Source organism: Megalobrama amblycephala, linkage group LG18 (genome assembly GCF_018812025.1).
Source record: "Megalobrama amblycephala isolate DHTTF-2021 linkage group LG18, ASM1881202v1, whole genome shotgun sequence".
Lineage (NCBI taxonomy): Eukaryota > Metazoa > Chordata > Actinopteri > Cypriniformes > Xenocyprididae > Megalobrama > Megalobrama amblycephala.
The window spans coordinates 28769764-28783835 of NC_063061.1; the positions used below are offsets into that span (position 1 = coordinate 28769764).

The window sequence follows — 14072 nt, forward strand, 5'->3', positions numbered from 1 at the left end:
TTCCTGAAAATGTCTCCTAAATTGAACAATTTCTCTCAAGTGAATCTCAACTTTCACTGATGAGAAGGGGTGTGTGAAGCATTAGTTGCAACCAATGATAAGCCACTTCTCTACAATCACTGTCAGAGGTGAATCCCATAAACCCCCATTTTACAAGCATATACGAACCAAGCAGGACATAGTGTGTACCATTTCTACAATACTGTGACACAGAAGTGGAAGGTCAGCCTCATGGAAAAGGGGTAAGGGTGCGGGGAAGAAGGGGAAGGGGACAAAACAGGGGAAGAGGAAGAAGAGGCCAATAGGCAGATCCCTGATGAAATCAGGGCTACAATTGTGGATCATGTTGTCAGTCACGGCCTCACAATGGCTGAGGCTGGTCGAAGGGTGCAGCCAAATGTTGGGAGAACCACTGTAAATTCAATTATTCAAACATTTTGTTGGGAGAACAGGTGTGTATAAATGGACAGTAATTCAGCACTAAACAATCTGCACTGCACTACTGTCATCGTGTCATACATGAAGCTTGCAGTGGGACAAGAACTTGTCACTGTACATTTTACATTTAGACGTACAGCTTTACTGCATCACACATTTAGTGTATTGTAGTGTACAGTAGTGTTACAGTAAAGATTTGCCATATGTACTGCAATATTGTTTACAGTTGTGCACAGCTCTACCCAAAGGGAGTTTATGTTTGTTGCAAATAAGGGTGTATTTTTTCTTTTGCACAATGCTGTGAACAAATTAGAATTGCAAAGAGCATATGCAGTAAAAATGTGAAACATACATATTCAGTGTCTTGTACTCAGTTACCTCACTAAATACAGTAATGTGTAACTTTACTGTATTTTTCAAATGGCTGTGCAAATAGTATATAGTGCTGTCTTGAGCATTTTCAGGTAGTGTCACCAAGATCTGACTTTTTTGCATTGGAAAACATTGACAGAGTAAACTGTCATAATGAAAACATGACAAAGCCATTTGACTATCTTGTTCATAAACAATGGTGTCAGGACTTTTCATCTTGATGACACTGACACTTTCATTGACACGAATACTTGCTTTTGAGGAATGACCTATCTATTTTGAGCAAGTGACACGCTTTTGCAGGTTATCAACTAGGTTTTGCAGTTTGTACTAATTGTTTTGAGAACTGCATTAACTGTTGTGCAAATGTAAATAGTGATGTGAGAAATGCACCAAAGCGACTGAGAAAAACTGTAAATAAAACAGCACTCAACAAATATTTATACATTGATAATAAACATTTATAATTGAATTTAATGTTTTCCTTTTCAAAAGTTGTTTATACTGTAGGTCCCATACAACTTTTTTTCATTTTTAACTATTATTTTGGATTTTAGACACATCTGGTCACCCTAATGTAGCCTGATAGATAGATAGATAGATAGATAGATAGATAGATAGATAGATAGATAGATAGACAGACAGACAGACAGACAGACAGACAGACAGATAGATAGATAGATAGACAGACAGACAGGCAGACAGATAGATAGACAGATAGACAGATAGATAGATAGATAGATAGATCACTTTTTGAAAGTGTATGGACAAACACAGATTCTCTATTTTATCTCTCTTTACTTAATGGTTATTACAGTTCACTAACCAACAATATCCACCAAACTCAAATAGATCAAAACATTAATTTTCAACGGTGACGGACTCAAACCCGTGCTGAACCCATGTGCAACGCCCGACACTGATGACGCTCCTCCACTGCTCCTCGCTGATTGGTCGAATCTGTCATCATTCAGTGGTAACGCATGTCGTCACAGGAACCGAAGGAGGCGGTCAAACCAAGATGGCGTTCCGCGATGAAGCAGGAAATATACTCGGTTTTCAGTAAATCTCCTCATTTGAGAGCATCGACCGGAGCTTGTATGTCAGAGAACAAGTGAGAGACCTATTCGGAGACTCAAGACAGAGCAGATATTGGTAAGGACATTGGTGGGAAACGCAGGGACAGTTTGAGGGGCGGTGGCAGAGGAAGTCGGGCCCTGTTAGGTCGCTTCACTAACCTGAACTGAAGCAAAACTAGACAGTTGTTTTTAACCAGATGTCCACATTAATTTCTGTGCCTCTCTAGTTCTTAAGTACCAGCTCTTTGGTTTTAGGTTATAAATCTTCTCGTTATTTGACATGACCGATCGAATAGAGACAATCGTAGTAGCTTGGTAAGAAGCCAGGAAGAAATATGTGTCATCTCATCATCCAGTTTCAATATAAGCCAACTTCCCCAGACTCTCTCATCAGTGTATCTAAAGATTTATTGTTAAATATAAACTGGTATGGGATTCGGGCTTGCTGTCTTTATGCATTTTTCATTGTCTTTTATTATTACGCAACAAAACTGTTGGCTGTGTATAGTTAACAGGCTGGTTATGTTTTTCCTCTGATCAGCTGTTATGCTTTTTATGTAAGACATTATGGGTGGTGAAATGACATCAGAACCGGTTTTATCAGCCTGTATGTCAGCATGCGATACAGTTTTGGGCTATAGTTCCCTGCTTATCATGAAGTACATTGTCACTTGTGCTCAGTCTATTGATATGTTTTAGTTTGTTAATTTCCTGTAAATGTAGAAGCTTATGTGTTTACAGTTTCACAAGAAAAATTCAAGTGATGCTTGTAACTTAATGCTGTTGGACTATGCTGTGTTTTCTACTGATCTTACAATATATTTTTTCAACAGTCTTTGAAAGTATCCGATTATCAATATGAAGCATTTTTTTTTTCTTTTTGACATTATCAAATCATTAGACAACAATGAAAACATAATATTCCATAATATGCATTATTATTATTATTTATGTTTATTTTTTCATTTTTTTTTGTTAATGATTAACTGTTAAGGTTTAAATGCTATGCAATTAACACTTATGAATAAATGTAAAGAGTAATTTATTCAAACAATAAACAGAATACACTATCTGCGAAAGTGTTGACCCACTAAATTATGTAATTTATTGTAGACATGATATTAGAGCTGATATCTGATTAAATAGAAATAATGGTAAATATTCTACTGTTCAAAAGTTTGGGATCAGTATGTTTTTTTAAAATTAATTAATACTTTTCTTTTTATTCAGTCAGGACACATTCAATGGTTTAAAAGTAAAGATGAGTGCCAGTAAAGATATTTGTTACAAAAGATTTCTATTTTTTTAAATTCATTTTGCTGTTTTGAACTTTCTATTCATCAAAGAATCCTGAAAAAAATGTATTGCATCTGTTTTCAGCATTCAACAACAACAGTTTTGCCATCACAAAAATAAATGACATTTTAAATTGTAATAATACTTCACGATATTGCTGAATTTACTGTGTTTTTCATCAAAAAACCCCCCTGAAATACAACCCTGGAAGAAGACTCAAAAAACAAGTAAACCAGCCCCAAACCTTTGAACAGTATTGTATAATATAGGTCAAACTGATTGCTGATATGTTTTCCAATGGTTATGAAATAGTTTTTTCAGTTTTGTTTGTGTAATTCTTTGTATTTAAGATCAATAGTTAGATTACTACAGCTATTAAAGTTGAATTTAAATAGCATATTTCATTAGTGTCTTAAATCTCTTTGGTATTGTGTTGGCATAATCACTCACAACCAAGAAATTCTGTTGTTAGCGTAAACAATAGAATTCTAATTCTGTCTTTCTTATTCTTCTCAGCTCATTTTATATAACCCGAAGATTATCTCAAACCTTATGATATTTTGTGTGTGTGTAAAATGCTAACTTCTGCAGAGAAAATCAAAGAACAAGGAAGTGAAACTAGGTAACTGTCCCAGTTTGTGTGAATTTATGTTGTTTGTTTATTTCATTAGTTACTCTAAATGGCTGCGAGGAAGTCTGGATCAGATATCCACAACAATGGTGAGTCAGCCAATCAGCTGTCATGATTATTTAGTTTTTTTTTTTCAAGACGACAAAATACAGCCCAAATAAATGATTAATTTTAAAATAATTTGGTTTCCCTGTTCTTCTGTTACTTCACTTGATGTTTCAAGGACCCGTCAGCTACCTTGATGATGTTCCCTTCAAGCTCAATGAGAAATTCCGCTGTCCCTCAAAAGTGGGTCTTCCCATTGGCTTCTCTTTATCCGACTTTAATTCCAAACTCTTGGATCTGCAAGTAAGTCTGATTTTCCCTTTAACTTTCCATCATAAAAGTGTTTTTGTCAGAAATAATTAATGCTTTGCTTTTACTCTAGTATGACTTCAGTCTAGAGCGACGGAGCGTTCAGTGGGGGGAGGAGCTTGCCAAAGCACGAGCTGCCGAGGCTCGAGCAGCGGAGGTCGCCCGGGTGGACTCTGAAAATGAAAGGCAGGCTGCTGCTCAGGATGCAGATGTCGGATTGGTTGGGGGGAAGAAAGCCCGCCCCTCTGATGAGCAGGACAATGTTCCACCAGCATTAAACCCGGTTTTAGCTGGCCTGTGGCACAACGCAATCCTTACGCCTCTCCCAGCCCCCTCTTTTGGACCGACCCGACCAGAACCTAGCAACCCGGCCCCGCAGAGTCTGAACTTAGCTGATTTTGAGCGAGAGGAGGACCCTTTTGACAAACTTGAGCTTAAGACACTGGACGACAAAGAGGAGTTGCGGAATATCCTGCAGAGCCAACCGCAGTCATCCGTTTCTCCTCCTCCGCTTCCTCCAGCAGAAAATCGCCCCGCTTCTCCAAGTACTACGCCTCCTCTTCAGGCCAAAACAGGAATGTTCCATAAACCCAATGGGCTGGTTGGACTGCTGGACTTAGACCGAGGTGGGGTTGTGGGGACCCCTCGAGGACAGATTGATGCTGACCGCCCATGTAATATACGCTCACTGACTTTCCCCAAGCTTTCAGACCCAGGAGACTCTCCCTCAGAACCACCTCTCAGCGCTTACCCACCACGCAGTCTGTCCAACGGCACACCACCATCCCTGCAAAGAACAGCATCGAACACCAACACGACACTCCCCCAAGAGCAACCTGTCTATGCTCAGAATGGGACTCCGAAGCAGGTATTTACATGGATGAAAACATTTGCATTTCAGTGTTGATTGTTAGCATGTAAAATAGTCAACCCAGGCTCTTTGGAAAAACTACATTTCTGCAAAATTATATTACGTAGCTTCTTGCATGTTACATAATACTTTCAAAGTAAAATGAATCTTGAAGAAAAAACTTCTGGCAACGTTTTATTACGTTGCTTGTTGTCCATATCGAAACAGTTTGGAAATGAAATGCCCAGTGAATGGTGCTTAATTGCATTTGAAAATAGCGTGGCACCTACGTTAGGGGTGTAACTGTACACCAATGTGACGGTTTGGTACTTACTTTGATTATGAAGTCACGGTTTGGTATGGGTTCGGTACAGCGGGGGGGAGAAAACTAAACATAAAATTGCTTCTTTTTTTTTTTTATAAAGCAGTGGGTTATTAAACAAATTGTGTCTCTCTCTTTAAATTCAATTATAATTAACATTTTAACAAGGATAAAAAAAAATCTACATCGGCTAATGCTGTAAACTATATATAGGGAGCCCTTTCTTACACATTACTAAAGGTTACAATTAACAACAGAGCCCAAACTATTAAATTCAGTTGCTATTTATTTTTAGAAATAATAATCCACACATGTAAATTGCACATAAGGCAGGTTTTGAATTAACTTCTAAATCTAATTATAAAATTATTACTCCAATTCATGTTACATATCATCATGAACAGTTACTGTCATAACTTGTTTTCATGACAAATTTATTTAAAGGTGCCCTAGTTTCAAAAATTGAATTTACCATGGCATAGTTAAATAACAAGAGTTCAGTACATGGAAAAGACATACAGTGAGTCTCAAACTCCATTGTTTCCTCCTCCTTATATAAATCTCATTTGTTTAAAAGACCTCCAAAAAACAGGCGAATCTCAACATAACACCGACTGTTACGTAACAGTCGGGGTGTACGCCCCCAGTATTTGCATATGTCAGCCCATGTTCCCAACATTATGAAAGGCATTAGACAAGGGCAGAACGTCTGGATGTGCACAGCTGAATCAACAGACTAGGTAAGCAAGCAAAGACAATAGCAAAAAATGGCAGGTGGAGCAATAATAACTGACATGATTCATGATAACATGATATTTTTAGTGATATTTGTGAATTGTCTTTCTAAATGTTTTGTTAGCATGTTGCTAATGTACTGTTAAATGTGGTTAAAGTTACCATCGTTTCTTACTGTATTCACGGAGACAAGAGCCATCGCTATTTTCATTTTTAAACACTTGCAGTCTGTATAATGCATAAACACAACTTCATTCTTTATAAATCTCTCCAACAGTGTAGCATTAGCCGTTAGCCACGGAGCATAGCCTTAAACTCATTCAGAATCAAATGTAAACATCAAAATAAACACTTTACTTACGCGATTAGGCATGCTGCATGACGAACACTTTGTAAAGATCCATTTTGAGGGTTATATTAGCTGTTTGAACTTTTTTTATGTTGTTTAAGGCAAGCGCAAGCTCTTGGGGCGTGGAGCACAAGATTTAAAGGGCCACACACCCTGAATCGGCTCATTTCTAATTATGCCCCAAAATAGGCAGTTAAAAAAATGAATTAAAAAAAATCCATGGGGTATTTTGAGCTGAAACTTCACAGACACATTCAGGGGACACCTTAGACTTATATTACATCTTTTAAAAAAAAGTTCTAGGGCACCTTTAAACATTAATTAAATAATTAAGACATTACTAACAGATAAAGTAAATATAATGAATATATAAGCAAATATAGTGCATATATTTAGTGAAATGCTCCCCTCTAGAGTTCATTACTCCAGTGAACTAATATTCTGTCGACACTAAATGACTTGCCTGAGGTAAATGTAATGCTACGTGAGATTATTCTCAAGCTGTTTTATTGTTTTTATGTGGTTGAAACATTAGTTGAGAGATTACACGTAAATAAGATTGTCAGTTCTTCTTCTTCTTCTTCTGCGCTTTTTCCTGTTGTGGCAGTTAGCAAACAGCATTGCATTACCGCGAACGCCACCTTCTGCCTGTGACTGACTGTATTTGTCTGACTGTGTGCACTGAACCATGACATCCCTACCGTACGGTTCGGGATGAATATGTACAGTTACACCCCTAACCTATACTGAACCCTACCCTAAACTTAGCTGATAGTGTAACAAAAGCAAATGTGAGATATCAAAGGGTTTGCTGAAGCACTCATGCTGTTTTAGCTTGATTTGATCTCTTTATCATGACATTTTATTTGAATCAAATGGTAGCTGTAACAGGGGAGATACCGAGCAACTTAACTTAGCCAGAACTTATGGAGCTGGTTATGTGATGCAAACATCAAAATGTATTAGTTCACAAATCGTTCACAACAAATCAAAAGTCTTTCTTAACCAATAATGTGCCCTGTAATCATAATTTCTGTGAAATGGAAAAAAGGTTGTTGGTGTTTTACTGCCACTATTGGTCATTTCAACTGGAAACTGCAGTAAATTTTATGTATAGGTACATTTTGGAGTAGAGGCACGTTTTTCCAATAAGCCTAGGCTGAAAATAGTTAAACTGATTTTCTTTCTAAACGTTTTTGCAGTCAAACACCGTCACAGCTATTAACCATCCGCCTGCTGCCACGATCCTTCTCGGCCTTTCTCCCAGTGAACGACAGTGTGTGGAAACAATTGTGGGCATGGGTTATTCTTACGAGGGTGTTCTCAAAGCCATGCAAAGACAAGGACAGAATGTGGAGCAGGTCACTTTTTAGTCTTGATTATCCTTACTACCAGTCTCTGTGATAGTGTTGTTTTAAGTAAACGATTAAATGAGACTCTTTAATTACTTAATTGTTATGCCATTTCTCTCATTCGTAGGTGCTGGATTACCTGTTTACTCACAGTCGACTGTGCGATCGAGGTTTTGATGCGACTGCTGTGGAGGAGTGCTTGGAGATGTACCAGGGTTCAGAGGAAAAGGTTGGTGAATTCTGACAGCCACAAATACACAAAAAGATTGAATTACTATCTGCTGTCTAATTTGAATGTACATTTGCATGTATACTTGTTTACATGTGCTTGAAAACACTGAATTTAAAAAGAATTATACTTCACAATAACAAAGAGTCATTTAAGAGTCTCTGAGGTGAATAAAAATAAATTTTGCCATCATTTGCTCGAAGCTTCATGTTATTTGAAACATTTTCTTTTCTTATACTGCCATTCAAACGTTTGGGATCAGAAAGATTATTATATATTGTTATTATTCTATTTCAAATAAATGATGTTCTTTTGAACTATTCATTCATCAAAGAATCCTGAAAAGATCCATCCTGGTTTGCACAAAAATATTAAGCAGCACAACTTTCAGCTTTGATAAGAAAGGTTTCAACCAATTCAACATATTAGAATGATTTCTCAAGGATCATGTGACTCTGAAGACTGGAGTAATGATGCTGAAAATTATATTTTAAATCATGTTCAAATAGAAAACAGTTATTTTAAATTGTAATTTTCACAATAGTACTGTTTTTACTACTGTATTTTTGATCAAATCAGATTCAAATAGTAGTAAAATAGTAAAAATTCAGTTCAGATATGGCATTAAATGTATCTTAACATTTTTTTATTCACACAAAGCTATTGCATGGCTTTAGAAGGCCTGGAATATATCGGCTACTTATATGTCTCCTGTTTTGTTTTTGGAGCCCAGTGCCCATTCTGGACATTGTGCATTACATGTCCTTTTATGTTCCATGGAATTAAAAAATCATACATATTTAAAACGAAATGAAGTTGTGTGCAAATGATGACATTTTCATTTCCTTTTCAGTTTTGCGTTTTTATATTTATGCGACATTCTCTCCCATAGGCTCTTGAGTTTCTGCAGCTGATGTCCCGGTTTGGGGAAATGGGCTTTGAGAGGAACACTATTAAAGAGGTACTGCTCGTGCACAATAATGACCAGGACAAGGCGCTGGAGGATCTGATGGCCCGAGCGGCTGCGAGCTGAGCTTCGAGAGTCCGTCCACCTGGAGCCACCCCTCCCCTGGCCCTCTGAGGGGTCCTGGCTATGGAAGGATGTGATTCTCTTATCTCTAAGACAGGACAACTGATTTTGTATCCTAATAAAGATATACCTCTTGAGGTAGGGATTGATGGCACCACCCAACTGTGCATTCATCCCTCTTCAGCTGTATGTCTGTTAAGTGATCTTAGAACGGTGATGAGTGGGAGGAGCCCAAACCCCCCTCCGAGAATCGGCATTGGCTAGTGTCTCTGTTGCCATGGTGACAGGCTAGACTGGGCGGTACTAGAGAAACAGAACTGAGCGGAGCCCCATCGACACCAGGTTTGACAGAATACGGATTCGGAGTGACACTCGAAGCTAATACGCTGCCATCTTCCGCTGCTGGATGCAGGCTTTCGAAAATTGAAACCTGAACACTCATAAATACAACCCATGGCTGAACGGAAACCCCACAGAAGTGCCCTCTCTCTATTCTGTCTCTGCTGTTTGTTTGTTCATACGTTGTTTATATGTTTGACTGGCAGAAACACTTTATCTTTCTTCATTTGTCCTTTTTTGAGATTGTGTTTCTTTGCTCTATGATTAGGAACTGCTTTAACAGAACTAATCACAGTTATGTAAGTTCACAGAAAAAAAACTGCAGCAAACTTTTGCCCAGTTGGCTTTTGCACTGGAATTAACACATTTGGCAAGAGAAATTGGCAACTTTGGCTGCAAAATTTAAATGATGCCGCCACATTTCCATACAATTGACATGCAAATACTGCACAGGCACACTGAATCACAGATGTTAATATAAACATATTTAAAGATCTGTAAAGATACACTGTCGGTTTCCATCTGTAATAAAGAAATTGAGAAAATTAACACCCTGCTGAGGTTAACGGATTAATATGAGATTATTCTAAAATCTATTGGGGGAAAAATGGAGGTACACTAGCACAAGGATGAAACGATTGGGGTCAGTAAGATTTTTTATTTAAAGGAATTGATACATTTTTGTTCAGCAATGATGCATAAAATTGATCAAAAGTGAGAGTTATGATTTTTAAAATGTTAGAAAGATCTCTCTTTCAGATAAATCCTGAGTGTACATCTTAAAAGATCAGCACATAAGGGTTAAATTGTAATAGTGTTTCACAATATTACTGTTTTACTGCATTTCAGATCAAATAATGCAGCCTTGGTAAGCATAAGGGACTTCTTTTTAGAAAACGTGAATAAATCTTACTGACTCGTAACTTTTGAACCGTAGCGTACCTGATAGTTGTGCAATAGATCTGCGAATTCTTGTGGCACGTCTTTTGGGCCATTAGAAACAGTTTGAATGGACTATAGAGTAGGGCTGGACGATTAATCGAAAAGTAATCGAAACCGAAATTCAGAACCTCTAACCGACGTAATTTTCCCATGTCGGTTATTTCGGTTTTTTAATCCTGTTAATACTTCCCTCTTAAAAACATAACTGCGTGTGTAGCCACGTGACTCCGCCCCGTCCAGTCAGTGGCATAAAAGCAAAACACGGAGGTGAACGCCAGTTCAACACATAGTGATGGTGCGCGAGCGGTGAGCGGTGAGCCTTAGGTGAGCCTCGCATAGATATATACATATATCTATGCCGCGCTCGTGCAGCTGCATGTGGCACGAACACTCACACAAACAGCTGGGCAAAACGTGAAGATCGCGCGCACACAGAGGAACGCAGAAACTTGTTGTCAGCTCTGTCCTGTGATTTATCACTAAAATAGCTTAGAAACTTTAAAAAAAGAAAGTTATAGCATCTATTGTTTCTACTTTTGAAGGAACTATTTACAACCCACAGCTTCACAATTAATAGAGAGACGGTATGACTAACAACGAGCAGAAACCTGTAAGAAATGTTACAAACCATAGATAAAATAGCCTAACTGCTGATAGTGAGCTATGATGTCAGATCACTCTTTCAACAGGGGGAAAAAAAAAAAATCCCACCTTAATAGTCAATCATAGGCTATTTACAGTACAAACCTTGTCAGTGAACTATGAGGGCAAAAAAAAAAAAAAAACCCAGAAATAAAATAATCGTTCATTAATCGTAATCGAGGTAAAATGTTCAATTAATCGAGGTTTTGATTTTAGGCCATAATCGTCCAGCCCTACTATAGAGCTTTGGTCACCAGAGGAAACCTGCATGTTTGATCAAATACCTCATGTGGTATTGGCCAGCTTGCTCAAACAAGCAATACTGGTTTCCTCTTTAAAGGATTGCAGGAAAATGAGGAAGAACAGTGCGATGTAGGAACTTTACTGGCATCACACAAATTAACATGTCTGACTCCAGTAGAAACTTTTGGCTCAAATGTATAGGGCCAATGTTTAATCTCATAGTTTTTGATAGTGAATTTTGACCTTTAATTATCAGTGGGCTGAATGTCATGAAAAAAATGTCCAGGTCGCATTCCACCCACAAATCCTAAGAAATTAATTTGTGTATTATATATAAAAAAAAAATCAAGCCCATTTTAAGACCATTAAGTTGTTGGTTTTTTTTGTTTGTTTGCTTTTGGATTATTTTCATGAGAATTATATGCAAGTTCTCCTCTTTTACTATTTAGTGAATTTTGTAACAAAAAGTATCTCACTGCAATAATGATCTTAATGATACATAGACTTTTATTTTACAAAAATACTTTTTTTTGTCTTTTGATTTTGTAGAGAAACATGACATGTTTTCTGACATTCGCCTCAAAAATTGTGTGCCATTTATTTATTTAGTTATTTTTCTTTTTACTTTGGGTCAGTTCCAATCACACCAATGCATTTAGGTTGAGATGCAGCCGGACTCTTTAAAGGTGTCAAATAGACAGCAGTCTTTTTTATTTATCTGTTTTTATTTTATTTTTTTAATTTTCACCATTACAGGGACAAAAACAGCCTCTTTAAGCTTGCTTTCTATGTGTTCAATTTATTTTGAGTGTTGCTTCAAAATCATGTATAAATTGTAATGGGAGGGTGTTTCTTGATGCTGGTGGATCTCACGTACATGTCAAGATCACCCAAAAATCAAACCATAATGTAAACATACTTTCCTCATATATATATATATATATATATATATATATATATATATATATATATATATATATATATATATATATATATATATATATATATACAGGGGTTGGTCAATGAAACTGAAACACCTGGTTTTAGACCTCAATAATTTATTAGTATGGTGTAGGGCCTCCTTTTGAGGCCAGTACAACATCAATTCGTCTTGGAAATTACAGGTAAAAGTCCTTCACAGTGGCTAGAGGGATTTTGAGCCATTCCACTTCCAGAACTGTGGCCAGGTCACTATGTGATGCTGGTGGAGGAAAATGTTTTTTGACTTAAAAATACCTCAAAATGGCTGAAAAATATTTAGATCTGGAGACTGTGCAGGCCATGAGAGATGTTCAACTTCATGTTCAGGTTCATCAAACCATTCTGTCACAAGTCTTGCTGTGTATTGGTGCATTAGCATGCTGATACACAGCACCACCTTGTAGGTACAATGTTTGAATCATTAGGTGCACATGGTCCTCAAGAATGCTTGGGAGTAGGACATACAGTAGGGAATGCTATGATATTGGATCACTGATCCACCGCCGTGCTTCACTTTGGGCACACAACAGGTGTGGGAAAGACAGTGAAGGTGGACTCATCAAGAGAACAATACATGTGACCAAAGGTTTGTCTATAGCAGCCCGACTGCTGAATATTGACTCTGTGGAGCTCCGGACGAAGGAGAAACAGGATGTTGAAGAAGGAGAGTCAAGGTGTGCAGATGTGGTTCGTCCTGCGTCATGGTATGCAGACATTACACTGGATACCATAGCTCTCGATACACCAGAAAGACTTGCTGTCCTGGTCACAGATGAGCCATCAAGATGCGCACAAACAATTTGTCCTATTTTGAACTCTAATATGTCTCCCATTATGTAATGTGGATTGCAATATGTCATGTACAGCTGTGCTATTGCTCTGCTAATTCAACCATCACACTCTGCTCTTACTGATGGAATGTAAAATCAGTGAAGATTGGCCACCAAGCAATAGGCATGAAACCTCCAACACTATATTGGCCAGTGTTTCAGTTTCTTTGTCTAAGTTCTGTGTGTTTGTGTGTGTGTGTGTATATATATATATATATATATATATATATAGACTTTATATAGAGAGAGACCTGCATATGTTCTTGACAGATTTTAGGAGGTTCACCCATCCCGTACAGGACTGATTATTCAAATGAAGTAAACATGGGTCTTCCTCTTCTACTTTTTGTGTCAGCATCCCTCAGTCTAGGCTGAATAGAAAAGGCTGAAAAGAACAGAGCAAACCTACTGCTGGCTGCATCACAAAGAACATTCTGGCCTGGAGTGAGTCAGCGCTCAAATGCAGATCTATTGTTATAATTGTAAATGGAGAAATGTCCTGAACCTGATTGACAGGTAGAGCAGATTGGAGGGCTTTTGTCTTAATGATACAGAGATCTGTTGCTCTTAAATGTGATTTAAAATGTTTAGTCTTCTTTAAAATGATTTCAGACTTCAGTGTGATTAAACTTAATCTTCTTTTCAAAAAGTGTGGCTGTCATTGGTGTCTATGATGCACAGATTTTGTCCAGCAGCAGCAAAAAAACAAACAAAGAAACAAAACACCTGAACTTTGATAAACTCTTTTTCTGGTCACTACCATCGTGAAACTTCCAGTGGAACAGAAGTGAGCAACAACGAAGGTTACAGCTTATTGTCAGACAAATGAACATTTGTGCATCAGCCGATGGCATTGTTGAAACTGTGGAAACAATTTCATCACGTTCAGATAACCAATATGAATATTAACTAATACAATAATCAGAAGACATACCTAATTCAATCTCTTTCAGTAACTAACATGAGGTGCTGGACACTTATTTCCTCTTTTTCTTTCACTGTTCAGTCCTTTTAAAATAAAACGTAGTACTTTATTTCTCTTAAAAACTAATTTAAAA

General features: G+C 37.5%; 1 protein-coding gene across 2 annotated transcripts; it reads left to right on the top strand.

Moving 5' to 3' along the window:
• Nucleotides 1-1775: 1775 nt before the first annotated feature.
• Nucleotides 1776-9925, top strand: ubap1 (ubiquitin associated protein 1). 2 transcript variants are annotated; one of them, XM_048165524.1, is made up of 7 exons: nucleotides 1778-1965; nucleotides 3857-3905; nucleotides 4040-4164; nucleotides 4244-5038; nucleotides 7629-7787; nucleotides 7906-8007; nucleotides 8900-9925. In XM_048165524.1, exons 2-7 carry the CDS (start codon nucleotides 3866-3868, stop codon nucleotides 9038-9040), a joined length of 1362 nt encoding a protein of 453 aa, XP_048021481.1. In that variant the 5' UTR covers nucleotides 1778-1965; nucleotides 3857-3865; the 3' UTR covers nucleotides 9041-9925. The 2 variants fall into 2 exon arrangements, with proteins under 2 accessions (XP_048021482.1, XP_048021481.1); XM_048165525.1 differs by lacking the exon at nucleotides 7629-7787 and having other exon boundaries at nucleotides 1776-1965.
• The last annotated feature ends 4147 nt before the right edge of the window (nucleotides 9926-14072 follow it).